Source organism: Arvicanthis niloticus, chromosome 1 (assembly GCF_011762505.2).
Source record: "Arvicanthis niloticus isolate mArvNil1 chromosome 1, mArvNil1.pat.X, whole genome shotgun sequence".
Classification (NCBI taxonomy): domain Eukaryota; kingdom Metazoa; phylum Chordata; class Mammalia; order Rodentia; family Muridae; genus Arvicanthis; species Arvicanthis niloticus.
In genome coordinates, this window is record NC_047658.1 from 1397925 (window position 1) to 1413593 (window position 15669).

General features: G+C 38.6%; 1 protein-coding gene across 1 annotated transcript in view; it reads left to right on the forward strand.

The window, feature by feature from the left end:
- The first annotated feature begins 367 nt into the window (after nucleotides 1–367).
- Nucleotides 368–15669, forward strand: part of LOC117714118 (cell adhesion molecule CEACAM5-like) — a 51826-nt gene continuing 36524 nt past the window's right edge. The window contains exons 1-2 of the mRNA XM_034510768.1: nucleotides 368–431; nucleotides 1776–2135. Coding sequence (XP_034366659.1) covers nucleotides 368–431; nucleotides 1776–2135 — 424 coding nt within the window. The remainder of the gene's footprint in view (nucleotides 432–1775; nucleotides 2136–15669) is intronic.

The window sequence follows — 15669 nt, forward strand, 5'->3', positions numbered from 1 at the left end:
GGTAGGATGGAGACGCCCTCTTTGATGCTGACAGACTCAAGGCTTGTATTCAGCAGATGTTAGTACTGGGATGAGCTGTTATTCTCTGAGGGCATGGGGATGCTTATCAGCTTTGTTGCTCAGTGTGTTTATTGGAGGTGAAACATAAAGGGAGAAATGTTGAGAGGGATTCATGACAGCACTGAGAGTAGAATGAACAGAGCAGTACCTTGGATACAGACCCCACCACCCACAGCCCATTGAATCTTGGAAAGTGGCTTTTCCTTGGGAGGAGCTCAGCTAAGAAGAAGGAAAGACAGAAGAACTTGAGTGCTGTGCTAGAGCTAAAACTCTTCTCCACAGAGGGAGGACGGCATATCCAAAAGAGATGGAAGCATCCTCTTTTCTTCCTTGCAAGTGGTGTATCCACTTGGAGGGGCTTCTGATCACAGGTAAGGGTACTTACTCTCTGAGCATGGAGGTAGGAAAACTCAGAAGCCATGTGGGATGTCATAAAGAGGACAGAAGCCCAAAATGAGAGTTAGAGTTTTGTTTGCAGCCATAGGGCAGAAAGTACAGTGAGGGACAGAGGCTCAGCAGTTAGAAGCTCTCAGGAGACAGGAGGTGATAAGGAAAGTGAAATGCTTCAACCACTCACTATTCATAAGTCACAAGTCAGTCATAATGGCTGCCATATTCTGAATATTGATGTTCCCAGTCATAACAGTGGGACTCTGCAAATAAAAATAAAAAAGAATGGGGCAGTGAGATGACTCAGTGTCTCTATATGTGACAACTTGAATTCATTCCTTAACTCCTACATGGTAAATGGAGAGTATACACTTCTGAAAATTCAACCCTGTCCTCCACACAGGTGCTGACAAATGTGCCTGTATGTATTCCCACCATGAGACACACTCTTTCACACAGTACTGTTCCATAAACTCACATATGTGCATAGTAAGACACATACCATCAGAAAACACATACAACACCTAAGAAAATGTAAAAAAAAAATCAAATTAAACTTGAGTACAAGTATTGTTGTTAATGCCAAACCTGGGAACAATGTACATAAACCCATGTGCAGTTCCTTCTTTCCTGTCTTCTCTCCTCCCTCCTTTCTTCCTTTTTTCCTTGCTTCCTTGCTTCCTTCCTTCCTTCCTTCTTTTCCCCTCCTTGTTTCCTTCCTTAGATTTTTCTCCCTCCTCCCTCCCTTCCTTCCTCCCTCTTTCCCTCCCTCCCTCCCTTCATCTCTCTTTCTTTCTCCCTTCCTTTATTTCTTCTCTCCTTCCTTCCTTCCTTCCTTTCTACTTTCCTTCCTTCCTTCCTTCCTCCATTCCTTCCTTCACTCCTTCTTTCCTTTGGTCCTTTATTGGTGTCTCAGTCTTTTATAGGAATTGAACCTTCTAAAGATATTAGACTAATAGATCAATGCAGCTCCTCACAAAACTCTGATCAGAAATCTGACTGTCTTGGATTTGAGGTCACATTTTCTCTAGAATTACAGAGAACAGAAAAAAAAGTCAGAAAGTAAGAACCCTCTAGAGGATTAGGTCAGAGTCGAATTGACACTTATACCAAATACTCTTTTAATGAGGATGGATATGGGGATAATAAGCAGTGAATCAGGCTGCAACTGAGCAAAGAGGCATAGACACTCTGAGGGAGTGGAGGTTATGTTGTTGACCTTAATCAAGGAAAATGGGCATGCCTATACCCACATAGCTAAGCTAGGTGATAAATACACTTGTTCAGTAATGATTGTTTCCCTGTTTCCCTGTTTTCCTGTCTAGCCTCCTTTTTAACCTGCTGGCACCTGTCTACCACTGCACAAATAACCATTGAATTAGTGCCACCCCAAGTGATTGAAGGAGAAAATGTTCTCATACGTATTGACAATCTGCCAGAGAATCTTGTAACCTTAGCCTGGTTCAGAGGAACAAGGATTAAGAGCCTGCAAATTGGACAATATACCCTGGCCACTAATACTACTGTGCTGGGGCCTGGTCACAGTGGTAGAGAGACTTTGTACAGCAATGGATCCCTGCAGATCTACAATGTCAACCAGGAGGATATAGGGTTCTACAGCCTACGAATCATAAACAGACATGCAGAGATTTTATCCATAACATCCATATATCTCAACGTGTACTGTAAGTAATTCTTTGTAAAATCTGGGTGACTGGTGGCTTTCGTTTCACTAGACACACAAAATAATATCAGGCCTGCCTGTGCATATCTCCTTCTCCATTGTATCTTTATTTTGGTGTTTGAACATTTATTGCAAGACACAGATGATGTAGAATAAGGGCAATAGATTAGAATCCTTCATTTAACTTCATCTTGCAGACAGGTAGACACATGGTAGTTAAATCAGCCAAGGACATCATCATCTCTTCAGGAATGTATAGGTGAGAAAGACTCTTAATGCAAAAATGTTGGGTCTTTTTGTGAAATTCTTAGGGTTCTCACCAGTAATATGTCCTTGAGGAAGACTCCAAGAGACAAAGATTTAGCCTGGTTGAGAAAGCAATGGGGGCCTCTGAAAAAGATGAGCATCAGGAAAAACCCCAACATTACCAGGGGATGATGTTCAATTCTCTCCCTTATGTAGTTTCTTTAGGAAAGATATGAGAGCCAAGGGAAATCACCTAGACAAATGTCTAAAGCATCCATAAAAGCCCAGGGAACACATGGGCAGACCCATCATGTAGGGAAAAAATAAGGCTGGTAATCCCAGGGTTCCTCCTGTCATGCTGTGGGTAGTCAGCTGGGAATGCTCTGGGTTCCTCTAGCTAGAAGTAGTGCCTGGCTGCTCATTAACTAAAAGCCTCTCACCAGCTCCTCACGGTTCCTCATGGCGGCGCTGTCCCAACACAGGGGAAAGTCCTTGGGTTTCCAAGACTGGTTTATTCACATGGCGGATGGTGGATGAATCTAGATGCATACCCCTTAAAACCCAGGATGGACCTGAGTTAAAAGAGGAGGGGAGAAGGAAGGAGGGGTTGGGGAGGAATGTTTAATCAGCTCCACCTCTGGCCTTCAGGTACCTCATTAGTATGTAAATCTCTCTAGGGCCTGTTCATGGCCCTCCACCTGTGTACTGACTGAAGGGTGAAGGTGGAATGGAGATTAGACCTCCTGTTAGGCCCTACACTATCACACAGCTCATGAAGCAGAGAAAATGGAAGAATCATTTTGAAAGTCTTCAAGGGACAGTTGAGCCTACCCCCTTTTCCAGGAATCATATTTCCTATAGCTATAAACCTAAGGTGTGAAACTCCACAAATCTGGTCTTGACACTTGTCTTGGGTCAGAAGTTTCCATTGAGAATAGTTCTGTACCTTTCTCCATGTACCACTCACATTCAGTTTGTCCCTTTGGGGCCTTCATAGGAATCTCTGTCCCCTTTCAGCCAAAAGAAATTCCATCTTTAAAGAACACAGATCATAGAGTAAACTCTGTGTGCAGTTAAGTTTGTGATTTACACAGGAAGCACAGAGACATTCTTTGATGCTGACAGACCAAATCCAGGTCGCAGCAGATGTCAGCCCTGAGATAATCTGATGTCTTATCAGGGCACAAGAATGCTTATAAGCTTTTTGATTACAGCATGGTGTGGACAACTAAAATATAAAGAGATAAAGGGGAGAGGGACACAAGGCAGTGCTGAGAGTGGAGGGGGTAGATCAGTGTTTTGAACACAGACCCACCCACAGCTCATGGGACTCATGAGATGCTGCTGCCTGGGAGGAGGCTTAGCTCAGAAGGGGAAAGGACAACAGAGTTTGGGAACGGTTATGTAGCACAAGTTTCACAGTGAAAAGGCTGGTCAGGTCTCAGAGACCAGGGAGACACTCTTCTATGGCTTTTCAAGGGGTGTACTTCTTTTCTTTCTTTCTCTTTAGAGTAAGTAAAATCTCAAACCAGGTACTAGATGCTGGGACAAAAGTTGCTAGCTCAGAAAAGCAGAGAATGTTTCCAGTTTACCTTCCTCCTCAGTCAATATTCCAGAAGGAAGTTCTCCTTCTATATATCATCTCAAAAACCCCTCAAATGTAATGTTCCTCCCTTTTAATTTTGTGCATCTCTCTAGCCATCCAGACTCCCTCTTACTCTCTGTTTTTTTCCCTATGTTCAGTCCCTGTGAATTGGTTGCTTGCTTTGCTTCTTGGCCTATGGCTGACTGTCTTTAATCCTGTTTACAGTAAACAGAAAGCTCTTGGATTAAAAGTGTGTGCTGTGGCAGAGTCAGATCACAACTAGAAACAGGTTTTTCCAGTAAATAACACAATCTCAGGGCTCACAGTGTGATCAAAATTTCTGCAACATTTCCCTCTTTTGTCTAACTAAAAAGAAAAGATTTTAACTCTAATACAGTAAAATTATTTACTGTTGTGCTCTGGAAATTGCCACACAAACCATATGTGCACCAACCTGTGTTAAGCAAGAATAGCTTACTGAATGCATGGCATAATACTAGATGTTCAGGACCACGAGAAGGAAAATTCTAATCAGTCTCTCCCTCAGGGCAGGCTTGTATAAGACAAACCAGGCTCAAAGTTTGAAGCCAAGCAGTGAAGTAGAATAATATTTTTGGCTAGCTAGACAAAGTAGTCTCAGCTAATCTTTAAACTGATTGGTCCTGAGTGAAGTAAGAAGAGTGGAGGACAGGTGATGAATAGGAGAATTTCAGTACATTGGGACAACAGGGTACAATTGATTCAACCATAACTTTTTGGCTTATTAGTAGCATTCTTTAGTGTTAGCTATGGATAATTACTTTGGGAAGTAGATTCTGAGAGCCTGAATTTAATTTTACCTCATAAGCATAATAGAGACTGAATACAAAATGGTTAATGTTATGTTAAAAGGAGCAGCCCTCAACATTTACAGCAATGAAGTATTTTTTCAAAGCTTTCCATGATGTCTAGCTTGGTTGTATTTGATAATCTTGGGATGAAGTATTTTTGAGTTCAATGTTCTGTAAAATTTTCCTGTCAGTCTCCTATGAACTTGGCAAATTGAATGTCCTGAGCTATTTGTAGTCCAAAGCTAATCTTTAGATGGTTGTCAGCTTAGTGGCAATTCTACCTAGGTAGAACATAGCAGTCAATGCAAAAGTGCCTCCTGTTTGTGAAGAACCTGCTGGCAGAAGAGGCCTGAGGCAGTTTTGTCCAGTGGCTACTGTTACCACAATCTTGGTGGATTGATCAGTGAAGGGCCCTATGATCTTCTCGCAGACCTCAAAAATTACTGTTAGGAATGGTAGAAAACTTAAATAATTTAAGTGGTATATTCAGCAGATCTCAGAAAGTTTTGAGGACCACGATCTATTAATCATGCCCAAGATACTTTGTTCCTAGATATTTGGTTTAGATTCAAACCTGAAAACACATACAGGATGTTTATTTTGAAAATTAGTACTCTGTATGACTATTGTTACCATGATAAAAAGCATATATAAGTATATAATCTTAAAGATTTTGAGATAATATTTATATATTAAGAAAAGTTTAGAGAGTCAAATGAAAACCAAAAGATAATGAGATTAGTGGAATCTAATGATAGTGTGATTTAGTGGGTTAGAGCATCTTATTTTTTTTGCTTTTTTTGCACCATACCAGGTGGCACTTCTGATATGAGATAGTGATCTTGGATTTTCCTTTAACAAGCACTCGTGGATTTATAGACAAAAAGAGCCATGCTAACCTTCTTGAGTTGCGTAGATTGTATCCTAAGTATTCTATATTTTATGGCTAATATCCACTTGTTAGTGGGTACATAGTATGCATGTCATTTGCATCTGAGTTACCTCACTCTGGATATTTTCTAATTCCATCCATTTGCCTCTAAAATTCACGATGTTTTTGTTCTTAATAGCTAAATAGTATTCCATTGTGTAAATGAACATTTTCTTCATTCATTTTTTCCTTGTTGACCATCTGGGTTATTTCCAGCTTCTAGTTGTCACAGATAAGGCTGCTCTGAACACAGTGGAACATGTACCCCTGTGGTATGGTGGGGCATCTTTTGGTATATGTCCAAGAGTGGTATAGATGGATCTTCAGGTAGATCTATTTCCAATGTTCTGGGGAACCTTCAGATTGATTTCCAGAGTTGTTGTACTAGTTTGCAACTGCACCAGCAATGAAGGAGTGTTCTTCTTTCTCCACATTCTTGCCAAAATGTGCTGTCACCTGAGTTTTTGATATTAGCCATTCTGATTGGTGTAACATGGAATCTTAGGGTTGTTTTGATTTGCATTTCCCTAAAGAGTAAGGACTTCGAATATTTATTTAGGTGCTTCTCGGCCAATTGAGATTTCTCTGTCATGAATTCTCAGTTTAGCTCTATATTGATTGGGTTCTTTGGTTTTTGTGGAGTTTAGCCCTTTGAGTTCTTTATATATTTTGGATATTAGCTCTCTTGGATGTGGGGTTAGTGAAGCTTTTTTATTGTCAATCTGTAGGTTGATGATTTGTCCTATTGACTATTTCCTTTACCATACAGAAGCTTTTCAGTTTCATGAGGTCCCATTTATCAATTTTTGATCTTAGAGCCTGAGTCATTGAAGTTCTGTTTAAGAAATACCCTACCCCTTACCCTCCTGCCAATGAATTCAAGACTCTTTCTCATGTTATTTTCTATTTGGCTCAGTGTATCTGGTTTTATGTTGAAGCCCTTGATCCACTTGGACTTGAGCTTTGTACTATGTGACAAAATGGATCTATTTTTATTTTTCTACATATTGATTGCTAGTTAGACCAGCAGCAGTTATTGAAGATGCTTTCTTTTATCCATTGTATATTTTTGGCTTCTTTTTTAAAGATAAAGTGTCCATAAGTGTGCAAGCTTATTTCTGTGTCTTCCATTCTATTCCATTGAACAACCAACCTGTCTGTCTCTTTTTCAATACCATGCAGGTTTAATTAATATTACTCTGTAGTACAGCTTGAGGTGAGGGATGGTGATTCTCCCAGTTGTTTTATGGTTAAGGATTGTTTTTACTATCATGTTTTTTTCTTTTTCCATATGAAATTGAAAATTGTTCTTTCCATATCTGTGAAGAATTGGGTTGGAATTTTGATGGGGATTGCATAGAATCTGTAGATTGTTTTTGGTACAATAACCATTTTTACTATATTAATCCTACCAATCCATGAGCATGGAAGATCTCTCCATTTTCTGAGGTCTTCTTCCATTTCTTTCTTGAGAGACTTGAAGTTCTTATCATATAGATCTTTCACTTGATTGGTTAGAATTACTCCAAGATATTTTTTATTATTCTTGATTGTTTTGGAAGATGTTGTTTCACTATTTCTTTCTCTGTCCAATTATCATTTGTATAAAAGAAGGCTTCTGATTTGTTTGCATTGATTTTATATCCAACCACATTGCTGAAGTTGTTTATCAACTGTAGAATATCTTTGGTAGAATTTTTGGGGTCACTTATGTATACTATCATATCATGTGCAAATGGTGATACCTTGACTTCTTTTTTGCCAATTTGTATCCCCTTGATCACTTTTTTTGTTGTCTTATTGCTCTAACTAGAACATTGAGTGGTATATTGTGTAGATACATGGAGAATGGGCAGACCTGATTTTAGTAGGATTGCTTCAAGTATCTCTCTGTTTAATTTGATATTGGATGTTGGTTTGTTGTACATTGCTTTTATTATGTTTAGGTATGGGCCTTGAATTCCTGATCTCTCTAATACTTTTAACATGAAGAGGTGTTGTATTTTGTCAAATGCTTTTTCAGTATGTAATGAGATGATCATGTAACTTTTTTCTTTGAGTTTATTTATATAGTTGATTACATTGAATACATTTTATATATCAAACCAACCTTGCATCCCTGGTATGAAGCCTAATTGGTCATGATGATTTATGATTTTGATTTGTTCTTCGATTCAGTTTGCAAGGGTTTTACTGAAGATTTTTACACTGATATTCTTAAGTGAAATTAGTCTGAGATTCTATTTTTCGGGGTCTCTGTGTGGTTTAGGTATCAGAGTAATTGATTTTTGATAGAATGAATTAGGTAGTCTTCCTTTTGTTTTTATTTTATGGAATATTTTGAGGAATGTTGGTATTAGCTCTTCTTTGTAGTTCTGGTAGAATTCTGCACTAAAGCCCTTTGACCCTGGGCTTTTTTTTTTTTTTTTTTTTTTTTTTTTTTGGTTGGAAAGTTTTTAATGAATTTCCTTAGGGAATATGGGATTGTTTAGATAGTTTACCTGCTCTTGGTTGGTTTAACTTTGGTATGTGATATCTGTCTAGAAAATCATCTATTGTACCTAGGTTTTTCATTTGTTTGTTTGTTTGTTTTTGTATAGGCGTCTGTAGCAGGATCTGACGAATTTTTTTGTTATGTCTACCTTTTTATTTCTGACTTTGTTAATTTGAATACTGTCTCTGTGTCCCTTATTTTGGAGTTTATCTATCTTGTTGATTTTCTCCAAGAAACAGCTTTTGGTTTTGTTGATTCTGTGCATTGTTCTCTTTGTTTCTATTTGGTTGATATTAGCCCTGAGTTTGACAATTTCCTGCCTTCTACTCTTCTTGGGTGTGTTTGATTTTTTTTTGTTCTAGGGCTTTCAGGTGTGCTGCTATTTTGCTAGTGTAAGATTTATCCAATTTCATTATGAGGACACTTAGTGCTATGACTTTCCTGTAGGACTGCTTTCATTTTGTCCAATAAATTTGGGTGTGCTGTGTCATTATTCATTGAATTCCAGGAAGTCTCTAGTTTTTGTATTTTTTCCCTGACAAATTTATTATTGAGTAGAGAGTTGTTCTGTTTCCATGAGTATGTGGGTTTTTAGTTGTTTTTGTTGTTATTTTAGCCCAGCCTTAGTCTGTGGTGACTTGATAGAATGCATGGGATTATTTCAATCTTATTGCATCTGTTGAGGCTTGTTTTGTGAATTATTCTATGGTCAGTTTTGGAGAAGGTACCATGAGGTGCTGAGAAGAAGGTATATTCTTTTGTTTCAGGGTAAAATGTTCTGTATACATCTGTTAAATCCATTTGGTTCAAAACCTCTATTAGTTTCACTGTGTCTTGGTTAATTTTTTGTTTTGATGTCTTGTCTATTGGTGAGAATGTGGTGTTGAAGTCTCTCACTGTATTATGTGGAGTTCAACATGTTTGGACCTTTACTAAAGTTTCTTTTACAGATGTGGGTACCCGTGAATTTAGGGCATAGATGTTCAGAATAGAGGCTTTCTCTTGGTGGATTTTTTTCTTTGATGAATATGAAGTGTTCTTCCCCATCTCCCTTAATAACTTTTGGTTAAAAGTCTATTTAATTTGGTATTAGAGTGGTAATTCCCACTTGTTTCTTGGGAAAATTTGCTTGAAAGACTTTTATCTAGCCTCTTATTCTGAGGTAGTGTTTGTATTTGTCATTGAGGTTTGTTTCTTATATGCAGGAAGATGCTGGATCCTACTTGCATATGCAATCTGTCAGCTTTGTCTTTTTATTGGAGAATCGAGTCTGTTAATATTGAAAGATATTAAAGAGAGATGATTGTTAGTTACTGTTATGTTTGTTCTTGTAGGTGGCATCATATGTATGTGATTCTCTTATTTTGGTTTTGTTGTGAGAAGATTAGTTTCTTGTTTTCTTCCACCTTTAGTGTACTTAACCTCCATGTGTTGAAATTTTTTTTCTAGAATCCTCTGTAGGGCTGAATTGGTAGATAGATATTGTCTAATTTTGGTTTTGACATGGAACATTTTGGTTTCTCCACATCTGATGATTGAGTGTTTTGCAGAGTATAGTAGCCTGTGTTGCCATTTGTGTTCTCTTTGGGTCTTCATGACACCTGTTCAGGTTTGTGTGGCTTTTAGGGCCTTTCTTGAAAAGTCAGATGTAATTCTGATAAGTCTTCTTTTATATGTTACTTGTCATTTTTCCCTTACAGCTTTTAATATATATATTTGTTCTATGCAGTTAGTGTTTTCTTTTCTGGTCCAATATATTTGGTGTTCTATAGGTTTTTGTACATGTATGGCCATGTTTTTCTTTAGGTTGGAGAAGTTTTCATCTATGATTGTGTTAAAGATGTTTTCTGGTCTTTTGAGCTGGGAATCTTCATTGTCTTCTGTACCTATTTTTCTTGGAGTTGATCTATTCATTATGTCCCGAATTTTCTGGATGTTTTAGGTTAGTAGTTTTTTATGCTTTCTATTTTCTTTGTCTGTTGTGTCAATATCTTCTAAGGTGTCTTCTATACATGAGTTTCTCTCTTACATCTTGTATTCTGTTGGTGATGCTTGCCTCTGTATCTCATAACCTCTTTCCTAGGTTTTCAATTTCCAAAGTTGCCTACATTTGTGTTTTCTTTGCTGTTTCCAGTTCTCTTTTGTCTCTGTGTTGCTCCAGGTCTCCTGGGATACCTCTGACCCATCTGCTGCAGATTTCCTTGGATGCCTTCAGACTGTGGGGTCTGTTGCACTGGGTACAGCAAATCTCATGGGACACCTTCAGATGTAGAGTCTTTAGAAGTCCAGACACTCTGATGATTTATCTAGCTTAAAGGGAGGTAAAGTTCCAGTGGAGGGGATGGATCTTGTGTCCACTAGGTTCCTTGAGTGTCCCAGCTGTGGTTATTTGGGAGGGTCCCTTACCTGTTGCCCTGGGTGCAGTAAGTCTACTTTGAGGCCTTCAGACTGTGGGGTCTTCAGAGGGGCAGACATGCTGACCATGCTGATGATCTGTTCTGCTTGAAGGCACAGGCTAGAAGGGAGGTGGAGTTTGAGCAGAGGGGATGGGTCCCTAATCTTCTGGGCTCCTATAGGGTCCCAACTGCTGCAGTTATTTGGGAAAGTCCCTTACCTGTTGTCTTGGGTATAGCAGATGTCCTGGGAGGCCTTCAGACTGTGTGGTTTTCAGAGGGGCAGACATTCTGATGATCTGCCCTGGGGCAATACACAGCATGGACCCAATTCTTAGATATTTAGGAAACAAATTTGATCTTTAATAAGCCTTTGAATTTACTTAAAACATTTTAAACCCTTTAACTGTGTTTTTTCTTTAAAATTTTTATTGGATATTTTATTTACATTTCAGATGCTGTTCTCTTTCCCCAATTCCCCTCCCCAGAAAACCCCTATCACATGCACCCTTTTCCTTTTTGTTTTTATACAATTTTTAAGAATATTAATCAAAGGCTTTATAAGTTTGCTAATGCTCAATCACAAGTGTAACCCAATACCCAAACTAGATATATGAACTATCTTTGATGGGTGGAGACACGTGAACAACTGCCTCCATGTCCTCCATCTCTTTCTCTCTCTTTCTCTCTGTCATCACCTAGCTTCTCCTCTCCTTCTTCTCCTCTTCTCCTTACTCCTTCTCTTGCTCTTGGTACCCCTCTCACCTTAGCTCCTCCTACATATCACACTTCCTGTTAAAAGAAAACTTTTCCCTCAAAATACAATTAGAGCATAATTATGCCAATTTGTACCAGTGAGGTACAAGATAATCCTAATACCCAGTCCATCATTTTATTGACTAACCAGAACCTCTGTCATCTTTCTTAACTAAAACAGTTAGTTCTGAATCTGTCCTTTTTCTTGGCTTTAGAATGAATGTCAGCTGAAAACTATCCACTCAAATCTTTTCTCTCAAAGTAAATAGCCAGAATTGGCTATGAGGCTATAAGTTTTCAACCCCGTTAGAAATCCAGAATGACTGAGTTAACTGAAATTATGGGAAGCACATCATAGCTTCTAAACCTTAGCCAATTTATAGAGACTGCTGACCACCTGGACAGTCCGTATACTACAAAACATTGGAGCATCTGATCTTCACCCTTCTGGCCCAGGATCATCTGACAGACCTTAGTGCTGCAGAATTATTAAGGGCTGATTACTCTGTCTAGGCAGATATAATCAGTCAACTATTCTGCATTTGTGTCCTTTTCTGGAATGTAATTTGTCTGTAGATGGAAAGAGGCAATTCTTGCCTAGTGGCTGTCTCACCACAACTGGAGTAACTCCAAAGATGCTCAATTTCTTCTTAGAATTCAATACAGGAATCTGTCAGGAGCAGACAGGTCTCTAATCAAAATGAACATTAATACAGAAATGTTTGTAATGTCAATTCTGTGGAATTCTGACATTTTGAAAAGCAACTATCCATGTAAAGTAATCTAGACCATTAACTGTTAACTCCTCTCAGCTATTTCTAAATAAAATATAGAAAACACCCTGACAATAAACTCCAAGTCATGAATTTGCTATAGTCCCTTAACTCACAGGCTAACCATCTCAAATCAGTTAAAAAAGGTAAAGAAAACTGGGTCTAACCCTTGTATTCCTAAATGTCTTATACAATCACAGTGCCTATGAGAGTACCAATATTCATCTCAATTTTATATCAGTAAGAAGCTCATACCAATAAAAACCTTAAATTTGAAATCAAAGTAAATGTTGTACCATTTAAGAAATTATAACTTCATCTTGATAATAATTATACAGATTTCTACCAATAGGTTATGGCTATGAAATAAATCCTAACTAATCCTCTCTGTCTAACAAAACCACTACTTTTCCCTAGAAGGTCAGCCCAATATTAACCACAAGTCCAGGGAATAGGGGCACTGACTCTTCATTAACTTCTTCAAGCTGATTAAGGGCATTGAGATATTAGAAGAGGGGTGGGGAGAAGAGTAAATTGATAAGCCTCTGACACTGTGTCTTCACTGCATACAGATGGGATTCCAGGACATCAGAGGTTTGAGCAGGTCTGCTCAGCTTGCTTGATGAGTAGATGCACCAAGGCTGTGTATTCTGCATTGTAAAATTCTCAAAACAAATTTAAGTATCAAGATAGTTTTTTAGAGGGCTGACATTTTATTAAAGATTTTGGTTCTGACAACTTTTCTTTTTTCCTTTTTAAATTGGATATATTTACAGTTCAAATTTTATCCCTTTACCCCATTCCCTCCACCACCCAGGAACCCCTTATTCCATCCCTTCTCCTTCTATGAGGGTGTGCCCCCATCTACACCTCACTCCCACCTCCCAACCCTCAGATTCCCCCCACTCAGTGTTCATCCATAATGGTACCAAAGATCTCCTCTCCCATCTCTGCCCAAGAAACCCATCCTCCCCTACATATACAGCTGGAGTCATGGGTCTCTCCCTATGTGCTCCTAGGCTGGTGGTTTAGACCCTGAGGAGCTCTGGTTGGTTGGTATTGTTGCTCTCCTCATGGGGCCACAAATCCTTTCAGCTCCTTCAGTCTTCTCTCTAACTTCTCCATTGGGAACCCTTGATCAGATCAATGGTTAGCTGTGAGTATCTGCCTTTGGGTATGTCAGACTCTGGGGGCCCTCTAAGGAGACAGCCATGTCAGGCTGCCATCAGCATGCACTTCCTGTCATCCATATCAATGTCTCTTTTTTGTTACTGAACATGGGATGAATACCCAGGTGGAATGGTTTCCATACAACCCCCCCCTTCAGGTTCTGTCTCACACTTTGTCTCCATATTTCCTCCTTTGGGTATTTTGTTACTCCTTCTAAGTAAGACCCAGGCATCCACACTTGTTCTTCCTTCTTCATGAGCTTCATGTGGTCTGTTAGTTGAATCTATGTTGTTTCAAACTTTTGGGCTACTATCTGCTTATCAGTGAGTAAATACCATGTGTGTTGTTTTGTGATTGGGCTAACTAACTCAGGATGATATTTTCTAGTTCCGTCCATTTACCTAAGAATTTCTTGAATTCATTATTTTTAATAGCTTAGTAATACTCCATTGTGTAAATGTACCACATTGTTTGTATCCATTCCCCTATTGAGGGACATCTGGGTTCTTTCCAGCTTCTGGCTATTATAAATAAGGCTGCTATGAACATACTGGAGCATATGTCCTTGTTATATGTTGGAACATCTTCTGGGTATATGCCAAGGAGTGGTATAGCTGGATCCTCAGGTAATGCTATGTCCAATTTTCTGAGGAACCGCCAGACTGATTTCCAGAGTGGTTGTGCCAATTTGCAATCCAACAAACAATGGAGTAGTGTTTCTCTTTCTCCACATCCTTGCCAGAATCTACTGTCACCTGAGTTTTTGATTTAAGCCATTCTGACTGGTGTGAGGTGGTATCTCAGGGTTGTTTTGATTTGCATTTCCCTGATGACTAAGGATGTTCAGCATTTCTTAAGGTGCTTCTCGGCCATTCGAGTTTCCTCTGTTGAGAATTCTTTTTTTAGCTCTGTACCCCATTTTTAAAATAGGGTAATTTAGTTGTCTGGAGTATAATATTTGATATTAGCCCTCTATCAAATGTAGGACTGGTAAAGATATTTTCCAAATCTGTTGGTTGCCGATTTGTCTTATTGACAATGTCCTATGCCTTACAGAAGCTTTGCAATTTGATGAGGTCCCATTTGTCTATTCTTGATCTTAGAGCATAAGCCATTGGTGTTCTGTTTAGAAACTTTCCCCCTATGCCTAGGTATTCAAAGGTCTTCCCCACCTTCTCTTCTATTAGTTTCAGTGTATCTGGTTTTAAGTGAAGGTCTTTTATCCACTTGGATTTGAGCTTTGTACAAGGAGATATGAATGGATTGATTTGCATCCTTCTACATGTTGTCCTCCAGTTGAGCCAGCACCATTTGTTGAAAATGCTGTCCTTTTTCCACTGGATGTTTTTAGCTCCTTTGTAAAAGATGAAGTGATCATAGGTGTGTGGGTTCATTTCTGGATCTTCAATTCTATTCCATTGATCTTCCTACCTGTCACTGTATCAATACCATGCAGTTTTTTGTATTGTTTTGTAGTACAGTTTGAGGTCAGGGACGATAATTCCCCTAGAAGTTCTTTTATTGTTGAGAAGAGTTCTCGCTATCCTGGGTTGTTTGTTATTACAAATAAATTTTCAAATTGCTCTTTCTATCTCTATGAGAATTGATTTGGAATTTTGATGGATATTGCATTGAATCTATAGATCAATTTTGGCAAGATGGACATTTTTACTAAATTTATCCTGCCAATCCAGAAGCATGAGAGATCTTTCCATCTTCTGAGATCTTTTTCAATTTCTTTCTTCAGAGACTTGATGTTCTTGTCATACAGATCTTTTACTTGCTTGGTTACATTCACTTTAAAGTATTTTATATTATTCATGACTATTGTGAATGGTGTTGTTTCCCTAATTTCTTTCTCAGCCTGTTTATCCTTTGAATAGAGGAAGGCTACTGATTTATTTGTGTTGATATTATATCCAGCCACTTTGCAAAAGTTGTTTATCAGGTTTATGAGTTCTCTGGTGGAAGTTTTAGGGTCACTTAAGTATACTATCATATCATCTGCAAATAGTGAAATTTTGACTTCTTCCTTTCCTATTTGTATCCCTTTGACTTCCTTTTGTTGTCCAATCACTCTAGCTAGGACTTCCAGTACTATATTGAATATGTAGGGTGAGAGTGGGCAGCCTTGTCTAGTCCCTGATCTTAGTGGGATTGCTTCCATTTTCTCTCCATTTAGTTTGATGTTGGCTACTGGCTTGCTGTATATTGCTTTTACTATGTTTAAATATGGGCCTTGAATTCCTGATCTTTCCAAGACTTTCAACATGAACGGATGTTGAATTTTGTCAAATGCTTTCTCAGCATCTAGTGAGATGATTATGTGGGTTTTTTCCTTGAGTTTATTTATGTAG